Source organism: Vigna umbellata, chromosome 5, assembly GCF_029865625.1.
Source record: "Vigna umbellata cultivar VRB3 chromosome 5, Vumbellata_1.0, whole genome shotgun sequence".
NCBI lineage: Eukaryota > Viridiplantae > Streptophyta > Magnoliopsida > Fabales > Fabaceae > Vigna > Vigna umbellata.
The window spans coordinates 7,512,258-7,524,894 of record NC_142169.1 but is presented as its reverse complement, the minus strand read 5'-3'; the positions used below and the strand labels follow the sequence as shown (position 1 = coordinate 7,524,894).

Sequence of the window (12,637 nt, the reverse complement as noted above, 5' to 3'; positions counted from 1 at the left end):
CGGATTTTATTGTGATTGAATTCAGCACCAGTAGTTTGTGATTTCTACTATCACTGAATTAGACAAAAAAACGCTCTTCATGATCATCTGTATTTCTTTACAAGACTATACATGTTTTTAAAATAATTCATTTCTGAAAACAATTGTTCATAGAACTAGAATATTCACATTTTATTGAAGTTAAGTCTACAACAGATTAACCATGTAATTAATCTAAATTAATTATAAAAGAAATTTCGATCACAGAACAAGATTTCTCATTTTAGAATAAAAAACATGTGATAATTACGGATTTTATTGTCTCTCCTTTTATATATATTTATGTTACATTTAAATTATGGTATATATTCAATTAATTGATTTGAAAACGAAATATATTCTTTCATTGATGAAATTGAATTTTCCAATTATGAAATATATTTTTGTTCAATATTTTGTTAATTTCAACTTGTCACGTTTCAGTAGATTTTTTATTTATTACATATTTTATTTATGGTATACGTGAGCTTAGGTGCTTTGATATACTTTTGTAACAATATTTTTTTTTAAAATTATATATGTTTATAATCTCATAATTTATGTAAAACATTCAAATTTATTTTTATTTCAAATTTTAATATATTTTAATTTTAAACTTTAAAAGTAATTTATAATCATTCTAATTAATAACATCAATTTAAAAATTTGTTTTCATTTCAAATTTTAATATATTTTAATTTTAAATTTTAAAAATAATATATAATCATTAATCAATAATATTAATTTAACGTAATATTTATTTATTTTTTAAGTTTTTGACATTAAATTATATTAAAATTTATAACAAAATCAAATTTTAATTTCACGATCAACATTTTAAAAATAAAAACATATTTTAACGTATCATCTATTGATATATTTAATGCCAAAATCATACTTCGTTCCGATAACTCTTACATAATTTTAATATTAATAGCTTTCCTTGAAGTCTCATTAAGTGAATAAGACAATCAATCATCAATATGAATTTAATAGTTTTTCTATGAAACTTTCAAAATAAAAAATAAATTATTTTAACTAAAAATAAATAGAATTTTACCGGTTTACATTAAAAATTTAGAATATTTTTTTTCTTATCACGTCTAATAATCCTGCATAGCTTAGGAGTGAAGACCTAAGGTAGTTTAAATATTTTTTCGTGCCGATAAAAGTGTGATGGAGCACAAACTCCAAAACTAACAATATCTCATATGAAGGTGATTGATCCTAGTGATGCTATCTCGTTGGACTTTGGATAAAATCATTGGAGACGATAACAATATTTTAAGACGAACCATAGTTCCCCTAAGTCATCCATTGAGGATGAACCTTCATTCCCCTTGAATCTCGATTGGGGGCTTATGTTCCTATCACACTTCACATCGCTTAGGAGTTGAGGTCTAAGGCAATTTAAATACTCATTTCTCCCCCAAAGGAGTCTTTATGGATAAAACAGTGATGGAACACAAACTCCAAAGCGGACAATACCTCAGATGACGAGTAATTGACCCTAACAATGTCACTCGGTGAACTTGGCTCAATAATCCCACATGCTTAGAGGTCAAGGTCAAAGGCAATTTAAATACTTCTTTCACCTTTCATCCTATGAGTCATCTTTTGAGGATAAACCTCAAAGCTCTACACAAGTGACAATACCTTGAATAAGGGGTGATTGACCCTAATGAGGTTACTCAATGAACTTGGGATTAAAAAAAATTTCAATTTAAATATCTTAAATTAATTTTAAAAATTTAAATGTGCTATGCTTAAAGTGGTTTCATTATTATTATTTCAAATATTCAAAATACAAAAAAGTAAAAACTTTGTGTACTACATATAAAACATGAAAATCGAAAAAAAATAACTTAATTTTTTTAAAACATAATTTGTTTAAAAGAAGTTTGATAATATAAAAAATTAATATGCATTAATTATTTTCCAAATATAGGCCACATGTAGTATCTGTATATTAAGATGGATGTGTTGGGAAAAAATGCACCCTTTTTATTTCGAGAATCACCTAATAATAAATAAATAAATAAACACAAGGATAAAAAAATATAAAGTGAAAACTCCAAATCCAAAAAAAAATACATGATCGTAGAATAATACTATGTGAAAATTTATAACGTAGAAAACACTAGCAAACTCTTTGTATCTAAGTACTTCCACATTCTTCAAAGCAAGAATTTAATAACACCTTACAACATTCTACTCTAAGAGTAGAAGAAAAATCAAACACTAACTCAAAATGTCTTAGACTTAAGGTAACTAAAATCACGAACCTAGATTTCATTATATAGTCACCAACATTCACTTCTTTACTTATCCTAAGAGATGTGAAATTTTATAAAATACATAATTTTCAATCTCACTCGTTACAAGAAATTATAGAATCTTGTAAAAGTTCTTCGGTACATTCCTTTGTTGTTTTTTATTTTTACTTCTTTCTACTTCTTTAAATAAATTATATCTTTTTTTAGATTTTTTTTCTATTCATATCTTTTCTTCAAATCTTAATACAGCTGCTTGAGTAAGGAGTCAAAGATCATTTCTTTCCAATAAAAGTTTTAAACGGATTAAGTTTTTCTTCACTTTAAAGATTTTCTAATGTCTTGTTTTTTTTATATGATTTTTTCATCAATTTTAGTGGAATTGGTCGAAAAAAGTTATTTGTCTTAATCATATACTAAAATTTTATTATGTTAGATATTTTACTCTAAGTCCTTAGATATTTGACAAATCATATTGTTTGATTATAGACATTACTTTGAATATAAGCATTGCAGATAAGAAAAAATATTTATATTTTTTATAAAGCATTAGGTTAGATGATTATATGAAAATAAAGTAGTCATAATATCTTGAGTTTTGTGCATGATATGTATTATTTCAGCTCTCAATGTTTTGAGTTTGAAATAAGAATTGATAGTTTGAAAAAATAAAATATATTGAGTATCAATGTTGTATTAAATCATTGCATTTGAGACAACTTAGTTCAAGTAATTTGTTACTTGAAGCAATATATATATATATATATATATATATATATATATATATATATATAATAATGAGTTTGAATGATGTAAAACCTTTTTCATTTCTTGTCTTCTTTTATTTAAAAACATAAATGCATAATTAACTTTTCTCTCAAACAACTTCTTTTAAAAATAAAATCTTCATCTTATATATTTAAGTACTCAGACAAATCTCATCCTTTTCTTGATCAAAGATTGATGTTGAATTCACACTGACAAACTCGTTAAGTCTAACCGAACAGATTCTACATTTTAATAAGTCGTAATTTTGGTATCCTTTGGTTCTTAATTTGTTTTTTCTTTGTTTTCGACCTTTCTTGGGTTGTATGTGCTTCCAAAGTATTAAATTTCACTCTTTGCTAATATGGTATGTTTGGTTCGGTATGATCATCTTCATTTTATCTTGAGCTTGTAATAGAGCTTTCGCAAGTTCAGAGGCAACTTGGGGTTCTTAGAGTTTTCTCAAAGGTGAGGGAAGCTAAAAGCTTTTACAAATTCCATGATTCACTTTCTGGAACATGTTGATTTTGTGATTCTTCTTCTTGGAGAAAATTGTAAACTGTTATGAGTTATGGCATGTGATTGAGTTTAATTTTCTCTATTTGTTTTTTTGTTTGAGTTATTTTGATGATTAGTATGATGATAAATGTTAAATGAGACCTTTGTAAGTGAGACTAATTTCAGATTGTGAATTGCCACAATTTCTAAGATTTTTGGAGTTAAAATTGTTGAATGTTGGTGCATAACTAAATGTGAGAATTAAACTTGGAAAATTGGCCTTATTGGTAAAACTAATGACATGTTTTAAAATTGATTGATGAAGTGTTGAGAATAGCTATGTGTGAGTCTTAAATTAAGGAATATGACACTTCCTTAGTTATGAAGCTGAAAGTTTAGGGATTTAAGGGTTTATTAATTGAGAATTAACTCAAGAGTTCCAAAATACTAGGAAGTTCATGGGATTGATACATCATCAGACCTTGTTGCAATGTCGCATGGTGCCACTAAGGAAGTGGCCACTAACTTAGGGGAGCTGGGCGCCACTTTTGGATCGTCGGGCACACTCAAATCAATGGGTTCTAGGGTGTTTTAGCTTCATGTGTCACTTTTCCAGCATCGAGCACCACCCTATTTTTTTATTCTATGTCATCTTTGAAAAAATGGGATTCGCGCTTCATTCACTGTCAAATCAACCTGAAATTTTCACAGTAGGTTCTTGACACATGAATTGCAACTTTGAGTGGTGGGATCTTTTATTTGAGGTTTGTAGTTAGAAAATTTAGTCTCTTATGTTTGTCGTATTTTAGGTTTCTTTCTTTTTATGTGAAAAGCATTCCTTATTTGTGGTTATGGTTTGATCTTGGAATAAAAGAAGGTATATGCTTGTTAATAGAATTGTTGATGGACTCATTGATGATTATGGATGTATATAATGATGTATGAAACTGTGATGATGATGGGTTTGTTAATGGAGATGAGCATGTAATAAAATATATGATTATTTTAATTGATCAAGAACATGATGTTATTTAGTATGGATGAATACAAATATCAGTGGTATTAGAAATTTGATGTGAATAATATTTATGGGTGAAAGAATGAGATTGGCATAATTTCAAGAATCTTGTAGGGAGATTATATGGTAGCATTCCTTCAATACTAGAGGTTTATATTAATACTCTAATATCCATTCAAGTCTCATGTAGAGTAAAATAGGTTATATGGTAAGAGGGACATAAGGTATTGTCAATAAAAACAACCCTAAGGTTCTTATGACAGTTAAAAAGACTAACCTTGTGTGTGATAGGGTTAAACTCATTGACAATGTCTCTAATCATAAGTGTAAATCAACCAAAAATTATACATTAATGCTTTATCGAGATAATTGAGTCTTTTATAGTTTTCTTTTATGAATCATATGTGTTGATGAATGATTAATAAAATCTTATAAAATAAATTATATGTTCTTTATATAATACTTTTTTTGTAAATTAGTTTAGCCTCTCTTGTTTGTTTGTTATGTGGTATGTTCTTCTTTTGCAATTATCACATTATTGGTGTGAACAAATAGAGAGACGTGTGATAGATGCACATCTTATGTTTAAGGAGTCTGTTATATGGGCGATTAAGAAGTATTAGATCATTTTAGTCACAGTCTTATAATAGAATCATAGTATGTAGCTTGAGAATGTATATGGGTGATATTAGTATAGCCCTATCTTGTAAAATTGTACTAATATATGATATTCATTGAATATCTATCTTTTAAATATTCATAATTAAATGTTTTATTTTAGTGGTGTTATGCTATTAAAATAGGATGTAACAAACTAGCAATATGTTTGATTGAAATGAGTAAAAAATGATATTTAAACTAATCATTTTGAATTACTCATTTTGAAGTTGTATAGTTAAAATACTTTTGAAAAAAAAAAAGTGATGAAAATTTGTTTGATTCTGTTATTGAAAAAATGATGAAAATTTGTTTGAATAAATATCTATCCAATTTTAACTCAAGTGAATGCATTTTCGCTTCGGTAAATAATGTGATATAAAAATTATTATTGGATGATAAGACTAATATGAATATATGTATTAAATAACACATATCTCTTAGCTTCAATGATAACCTAAATTAAGTATAGATTAAAATAGTAAGTGGTGAGAAGCTAATTAACTAGAAGAGTTCTTATATATTGTGATATGTATATAAAATATGCATATTTTATAAATTCAAATATTAGATTAGATAAGATGCTACTGTATGATACAATATACTTAATATGTGTATTTGAAAAAAAATTATTTTGATATTCTACTTGTTATATATTTTTTATGTATTAGATCCTTATGTAATTTAAATGATTCTTTTATATTTGTATTTAATTAAAGTTATATATTTTTTATGTATTATATCCTTATGTAATTTAAATGATTCTTCTAGTATTTAATAAAAATTAAATTGTTTGTGGATTGATAATAAAATTGTTCCTTTTACATGGTTATTTTATATATTTTTTTAATAACTTACCCCTTATTTTTTATTTTGTTTTAACCTATAATGAACATAAGTATAAGATAAATGTAGTATTTAAATGTAAATAAAATTTATATATATATATATATATATATATATATATATATATATATATATATATATATATATAATGTAGGTTGAATCTGAATTAAGTGACGAAACTTGGATAAAGACGAAAAATTGAAGGTAAATTATATTTTTTTTACGTATAAAATTTTTTTAATTAATTTTTTTTTCATTTTCTCTATTTAAAACAAGAACATAAATACTAGAAATAAAAATATGAAAATAATAAATATGAAATGTAATATTATAAAGTTTATCATAAAAAAAATAGAAAATGAATTTATTTAAAAGAATAAGTTGTTCAGTCCAAAATGTTTCTTAATTATTCTATTTCACTTGGTACAATTTAATATTGAAAATAAGAAGAGGTTAAAAGTAAAGATTAGGAAAGAAAGGTGAGTAAAAAATAAAAGTAAAAAACTAGGGTAATTTTTCCTTTTTATAGTTCAACTTAAACTGTATATATAGTTCATAATAAAGTTTGGTTTTAATTTATTTTTTTGATTCTTGTTATACTAAAATTATTAAAAAAATTATGAAATATCTTTTAATAGGAAAGTTGTTAAAAATTTTACAAATATGAATTATTTTAATATGATTATTAATTTCGATTTTCTCTATTCTTTATAAACTAATTATATAATTTTATAATTAAAAGTATGATACAAATGCATTATTTTGTTTTAATAAATATAAATATATCATAAGTAAAATATATTCAAATTATAAAGGTAATTTAAATTTATTGTTTTATCCATTGGATTTTTAACGATCAATATCATCACTACTTGCAAGTTAGTTTTCACTCCATCTAATTATTAATCTGAAAACTTTTAACAAGCCTATTATGCACAAGACAGTTTTTCTAAAAAAATTAATATACTTTCATAGCTTCTTACTTTTATATCAAACTCGAATACAAACAAATGTCAATAAATTACATAAATATGATTCTTTCCCACGTTTTATGGTGGTGCCAGTGCCATGTTAATTAATTTACGTAATAGTTGGAACACAACATTTTACTGTGTTAGTTATACTATAATGTTTGAATTTACTTTATCAACAAACTGATATGATATACATTCTATACTTACTCTCATTCTAATACCAGTTTCAACTACTGCAATTCCTTGCAAGATTATATATAATAAAAACATGTTATAGTATACGTTTTTAGTTTTTCTTCTCTTATGATAATGTAATAGTTATATGATTTTTGCACGTAAAGTGGAGTTTCTCTCTGAATTTCTATTGGAGAGGCATTGTTTAATCATGTTTTACTGAGGAAGGGTTCCTTTGTCATAAAGACTGTGACACCGTTTAGTTGCACCACTCAGGATAGAACCAATGGCTGTAGGCACAAAATACGGAGGTGAGACTCAGAAGCAAGCGGCACGAGGTTTTGTTTTCATTGATGCCTTCACTTTTCTTTCCAAAAACTGCTTTTCTCTCTCTCTACAAACCCACCAACTTCTCTCTCTTACTTAATCTCCCTATGCCAGTTTGAACTTATCTAAGAAAGAGAAAAACAAAAATTCTAAAAAATTTTAAACTTTAGACAAGCAAAGTGAAACTTCCCAGAACAAACCAGAACATACACACATGGGGGCTTTCCTAGGTCTAAGTTTTAGTCAATTTAACCCTTTGGGTGTCCGTCAAATTGCCATTCTCACGCCAAGGTCTTGATTGACTTTCTGGGTTTGGAGAAGAACTCTCACTTTGCTTTTGTTCATCTGTGTAATATTTATACATAGCCTTCTCTCTCTCTCTCTCTCTCTCTCTCTCTCTCTCTCTGTAATGTAATTAGCCCCATCTGTTGTAAACTCTTTCCTCTTATTGTATCTCCTCTTCATGTAAATTCAGTGGTGAGAAGTGTGTTTCTTTTCCTTTGTGTTGTATGATTATCATTGTTGTATTGAATATTGTAGTTGGTACGTTCATGACCCAATTGGGAATAAAAAATTGAGTTAAAAATTGTCATGAACAGTGTGGTCGCTTTCTTTTATGAGAGTTTTATTGTATGGTTTGCGGTATCCAAGTTGATGATCCTCTTGTGTGTAGGGTGATAATGCATATATAAAACCAGATGTTTTATGTTGCATCCCTTTGTTGGATTTGAGATGCCCTTATCCCTTTGCTTCCTTAATTGGAAACAAGCACACAATAGCAGATCTTTTCCCTTTTTCACTTCTAAGTACACACATATCACATACATAAAAAATTAAGAAAAAAAAAAACCATACCTATCTTTCTCCTACCCTGTACTTTCTATCTGTACGTCTTTATCTATTTTTCTCTCTCCTCTATTTCACTCCATATACCCCATACCTACACCATATCTGAAGCCAACAGAATTCCCAGAAGGGTTTTCAAAGTTTCAACCTTGATAGTGGTTTTCTTCTCTTTTTTTTGTTTTTTAATTTTTTTTCTGCATACCCTTTACAAGATCTTGAATTTGTTGAGATGGAGTGTGAAGTGAAGTTACAAGGGGGAGATCTGCATCCAGAGGTGGTAACTGAACCAAACCCTGTTGGTTTTGACAACATGGAAGAAGAACACAGTTTGTCGGTTGCCGAGAGAGAGATGTGGCTGAATGGTGACCAAGACGAGATTCTGGGAGTCAACGAGGCTTCTATGTTCTACGCCGATTTCCCTACTCTCCCTGATTTCCCTTGCATGTCGTCATCGTCTTCTTCATCTTCCGCGCCACCGCTTCCTCTGAAGACCATGACGTGTTCCACCACAACCACAGCAACCACCACCACTTCCTCTTCTTCCTCATCCTCTTCATGGGCCGTGTTGAGGTCAGATGTTGAGGAAGATGTAGAGAAAAATCATGGCAACGGCTACATGCATGACCAGTTTGATGCAACAGCTTTGTCTTCCACCGCTTCCATGGAGATTTCCCAACAGCAAAACCCTGATCCTGGACTTGGTGGCTCTGTTGGAGAGTGCATGGAGGATGTTATGGACACTTTTGGGTACATGGAGCTTTTAGAAGCCAATGACTTCTTCGATCCTGCCTCAATCTTTGAGAACGAGGAGAGCGAAAACCCTTTAATAGAATTTGGCACACTGGAGGAACAGGTGTCACTGCAAGAGGGGCAACAGGAAATGATGCATCAGCGAGAGAACATTGAAGACGATCGCAAGGTTCCTGTGTGTGAAGAGATAAAAGGAGAGGAAGAAGGTGGTGAGGGTGGTGGTGGCGTAGTAGATGATGAAATGAGTAATGTCTTCTTGGAGTGGCTCAAGTCTAACAAGGACAGTGTTTCTGCTAATGACTTGAGGAATGTGAAGCTCAAGAAGTCAACAATTGAAAGCGCAGCAAAGCGTTTAGGGGGAGGAAAAGAAGCTATGAAACAGTTGCTGAAGCTGATTCTTGAGTGGGTTCAAACCAGCCATCTTCAGAATAAGCGGCGCAAGGAGAATAGTGACAATGTTAACGACCCTCTTCAGGCACAGATTCAGGATCCCAGTGCCCAGAACAACCAGAACACTCACACCAGTGGCTCATTTGCACCTGAATCGAACTCTTGTTTCAACAACCAGACACCCTGGTTGAGTCCTCAAACTTTTGGGACAGATCAGGCCCCTATCATGGTTCCAAATCAGCCCTATTCACAACCCATGGTGGGGTATGTGGGTGACCCTTACACTACTGGTTCTCCTTCCAATAACATCACAGCCACTCATAACCATAACAATAACCCTTACCAACCAGGCACGGACCAATACAACATGATGGAATCAGCACATTCATGGCCTCATTCTCAGTTCAATGTTCCTTCTCCTTATAGCCAGTCTTATGGGGACAACGGTCTTTTCACACCTGGGAGTTTTGGCGGCTATGGCAATAACCAGTATCCTTATCAGTTTTTTCATGGTCCTGGTGATAGGTCGATGAGGTTAGGACCCTCTGCAACTAAGGAAGCAAGGAAGAAGAGAATGGCCAGGCAGAGAAGGTTTTTATCTCATCACAGGAATCACAACGGTAATCACCACCAGAATCAAGGGTCTGACCCACATACAAGACTGGGAAGTGATAATTGCACCACTGGTTTGGTTGCACCTCATCAAGCAAATTCTGCAGCAGCCAATTGGATGTACTGGCAGGCCATGGCGGGTGGCCCGGCTGGTCCTATGGCACCGGTGGTACCGACCGATCCACTGGCCGGACAAACGGTGGTGGACCGGTCCACCATGCACACACAGAATTCTCATCAGAATCGAGCTGCATCAGATAGGAGACAGGTTGGTGAACCTTACTTTGATCAGATATTGATGTTAGATGATTTGTTTGGCTTAAAGTATGATCGATGTGTGATTCGTAGAACGTATGTTCAGAATGTGATCATTATCGTGAATTTCTTGATAATGAACAATAGTTTCATCGCGTTATGAATAATGTGTGATTCGTTCAGTCATTATGTGTTTGATTGATAGGGTTGGAAGCCTGAGAAGAACTTGAGATTCCTTCTGCAAAAGGTGTTGAAGCAAAGCGATGTGGGAAGTTTGGGAAGAATAGTTTTGCCAAAAGTAATAATTTATCTGGCTTTTTCTTTGTCAATTACTTGCAAGTACTTTTTTGTTTATGATTTTATATGGTAGAAATGTGTACTTCATTTGTTAACTTAGATTTGAATTGTAATTTTGATCAGAAAGAAGCAGAAACCCATTTGCCAGAGCTGGAGGCAAGAGATGGAATATCCATAACAATGGAAGACATTGGAACTTCACGTGTTTGGAACATGCGCTATAGGTATTCCAACATCCATTGACATGTTTTTCTGTTTTTCCTATTGCTTTCACCTTTGTGTTAAGTTGAGATTAAAATGTTCTCTTTCGAATAATGTCTTGTTGGAGCACCAGATACTGGCCAAACAACAAAAGCAGAATGTATTTGCTCGAGAACACTGGTGAGTCTCACACAATAATAATAATAACCTCTCGTTAATTTTTCTTCCATTTTCAAGAAACTTGGTTATTCACATATTCATATTCTCATTTTGCAGGTGATTTTGTGAGAGCCAATGGCCTCCAAGAAGGAGATTTCATAGTCATATACTCAGATGTGAAGTGTGGAAAATATGTAAGAAGCCTTTTCTGATTTCCATTTTTCATTATCTTAACATGTTTTGATAACATAATCCTTTATACTTACGTCTTTCTACAAATTTTTAAAGGAGAATATATGAATACATTATTTGTTTTCCTTCATTCAAAATGTTAAGAATTAATTGGTGTGGGATTTGATTTTTACTTTTTTTTCTCAAAAAAAACAGATGATAAGAGGAGTGAAAGTGAGGCAACAAGGTTTGAAACCAGAAACCAAAAAAGCAGGAAAATCGCAGAAAAACCAGAATGGGACTAATGCATCAAATACAGCTGGAACTGCGGCCAATAATGGCAGGTCATCGCCACCGAAACCAAAAGCTGAAAAAAAGTAGCAAATTAGTACAATAATAATTACATATAATATATAATATTAGAATAGAATGTATGTACAATATTACTATATGAATTATATCATAATAAAATAAAAGACTATAAGTCTGAACACGGTGCTCACATAAAATTGTGGGGTTTCAGCATGCCCTGCAATTGAGGCTGTCAACAGGGATTTGTATAACAGTATTTTGAGTTATATTTCTCTTCGTATTTAAATACAATTTTATGTGAAAATGTTGTATCATGTTTCTAACGTTTGTGTATGGATTTATATCTTACTCTGATACCGATCTACGTTATATTATATCTCTTTATGGCTCGAATTTTGTATTAAAGTTGATAGAAAATCGAAAATCGCAATTTGGATCCGATCTATATAATTTTAATCAACAAGTATATAGTTTAATAATTTTAAATTATTCAGCTGTTTTATGATATGGTGAATAGCTTTTAAAATAGGTATAATGTGAAAAAAAATATTGGAGTGGATAAGTCTAACTAGATTGATGACAGAAGCAGGAAGTGATAGAAAATAATATCTTGGATTCTTGACTGAAGCTACAGCAGAGAAGAAAGTAATAATTGTTATATGAGAGAAAAGATATAAAGAAAGAAAGAGTGAAAAAGAGTAGAAAGTGGTGCATGTGACGTAGAAAATGACTTGTTTTGGGTTTAAGGATGAAGGAGCCGTGTGGGTAGTGTCTGTTGAAGGAAAATGATGAGTTGATGTCAGGAATGGATTCTTAGCCAAAAACAGCACAGGTCATTTTCGAACATTTTCTCTTTATGTCTCTCTCATTTTATTTGTGGGGAGAAAAAGAGGTAAAATCTGAACATGAACGAAAATGCTAAAATTATAAAGGGACCTCAGAATTTTATTTGCATCGAATTTTTGTTCTCGTTTGTTTGTTCATTTGTTGCAGATCTGTCGCACCGATCAGCAATGCTTTCAAATAAATGAGTGAAAGGATTTACTCTGTTATTTTTCTATTAAACATTTTCGTACAGCTTTTATTTATATCCC

General features: G+C 30.6%; 1 protein-coding gene across 1 annotated transcript; it reads left to right on the top strand.

Moving 5' to 3' along the window:
* The first annotated feature begins 7,607 nt into the window (after positions 1–7,607).
* Positions 7,608–11,897, top strand: ABI3 (AP2/B3-like transcriptional factor family protein). Its single transcript, XM_047292950.2, has 6 exons — positions 7,608–10,416; positions 10,609–10,701; positions 10,824–10,924; positions 11,035–11,081; positions 11,178–11,254; positions 11,448–11,897. The coding sequence occupies exons 1-6, from the start codon at positions 8,626–8,628 to the stop codon at positions 11,610–11,612; spliced, it is 2,274 nt and encodes a 757-aa protein (XP_047148906.1). The 5' UTR covers positions 7,608–8,625; the 3' UTR covers positions 11,613–11,897.
* Positions 11,898–12,637: the final 740 nt, after the last annotated feature.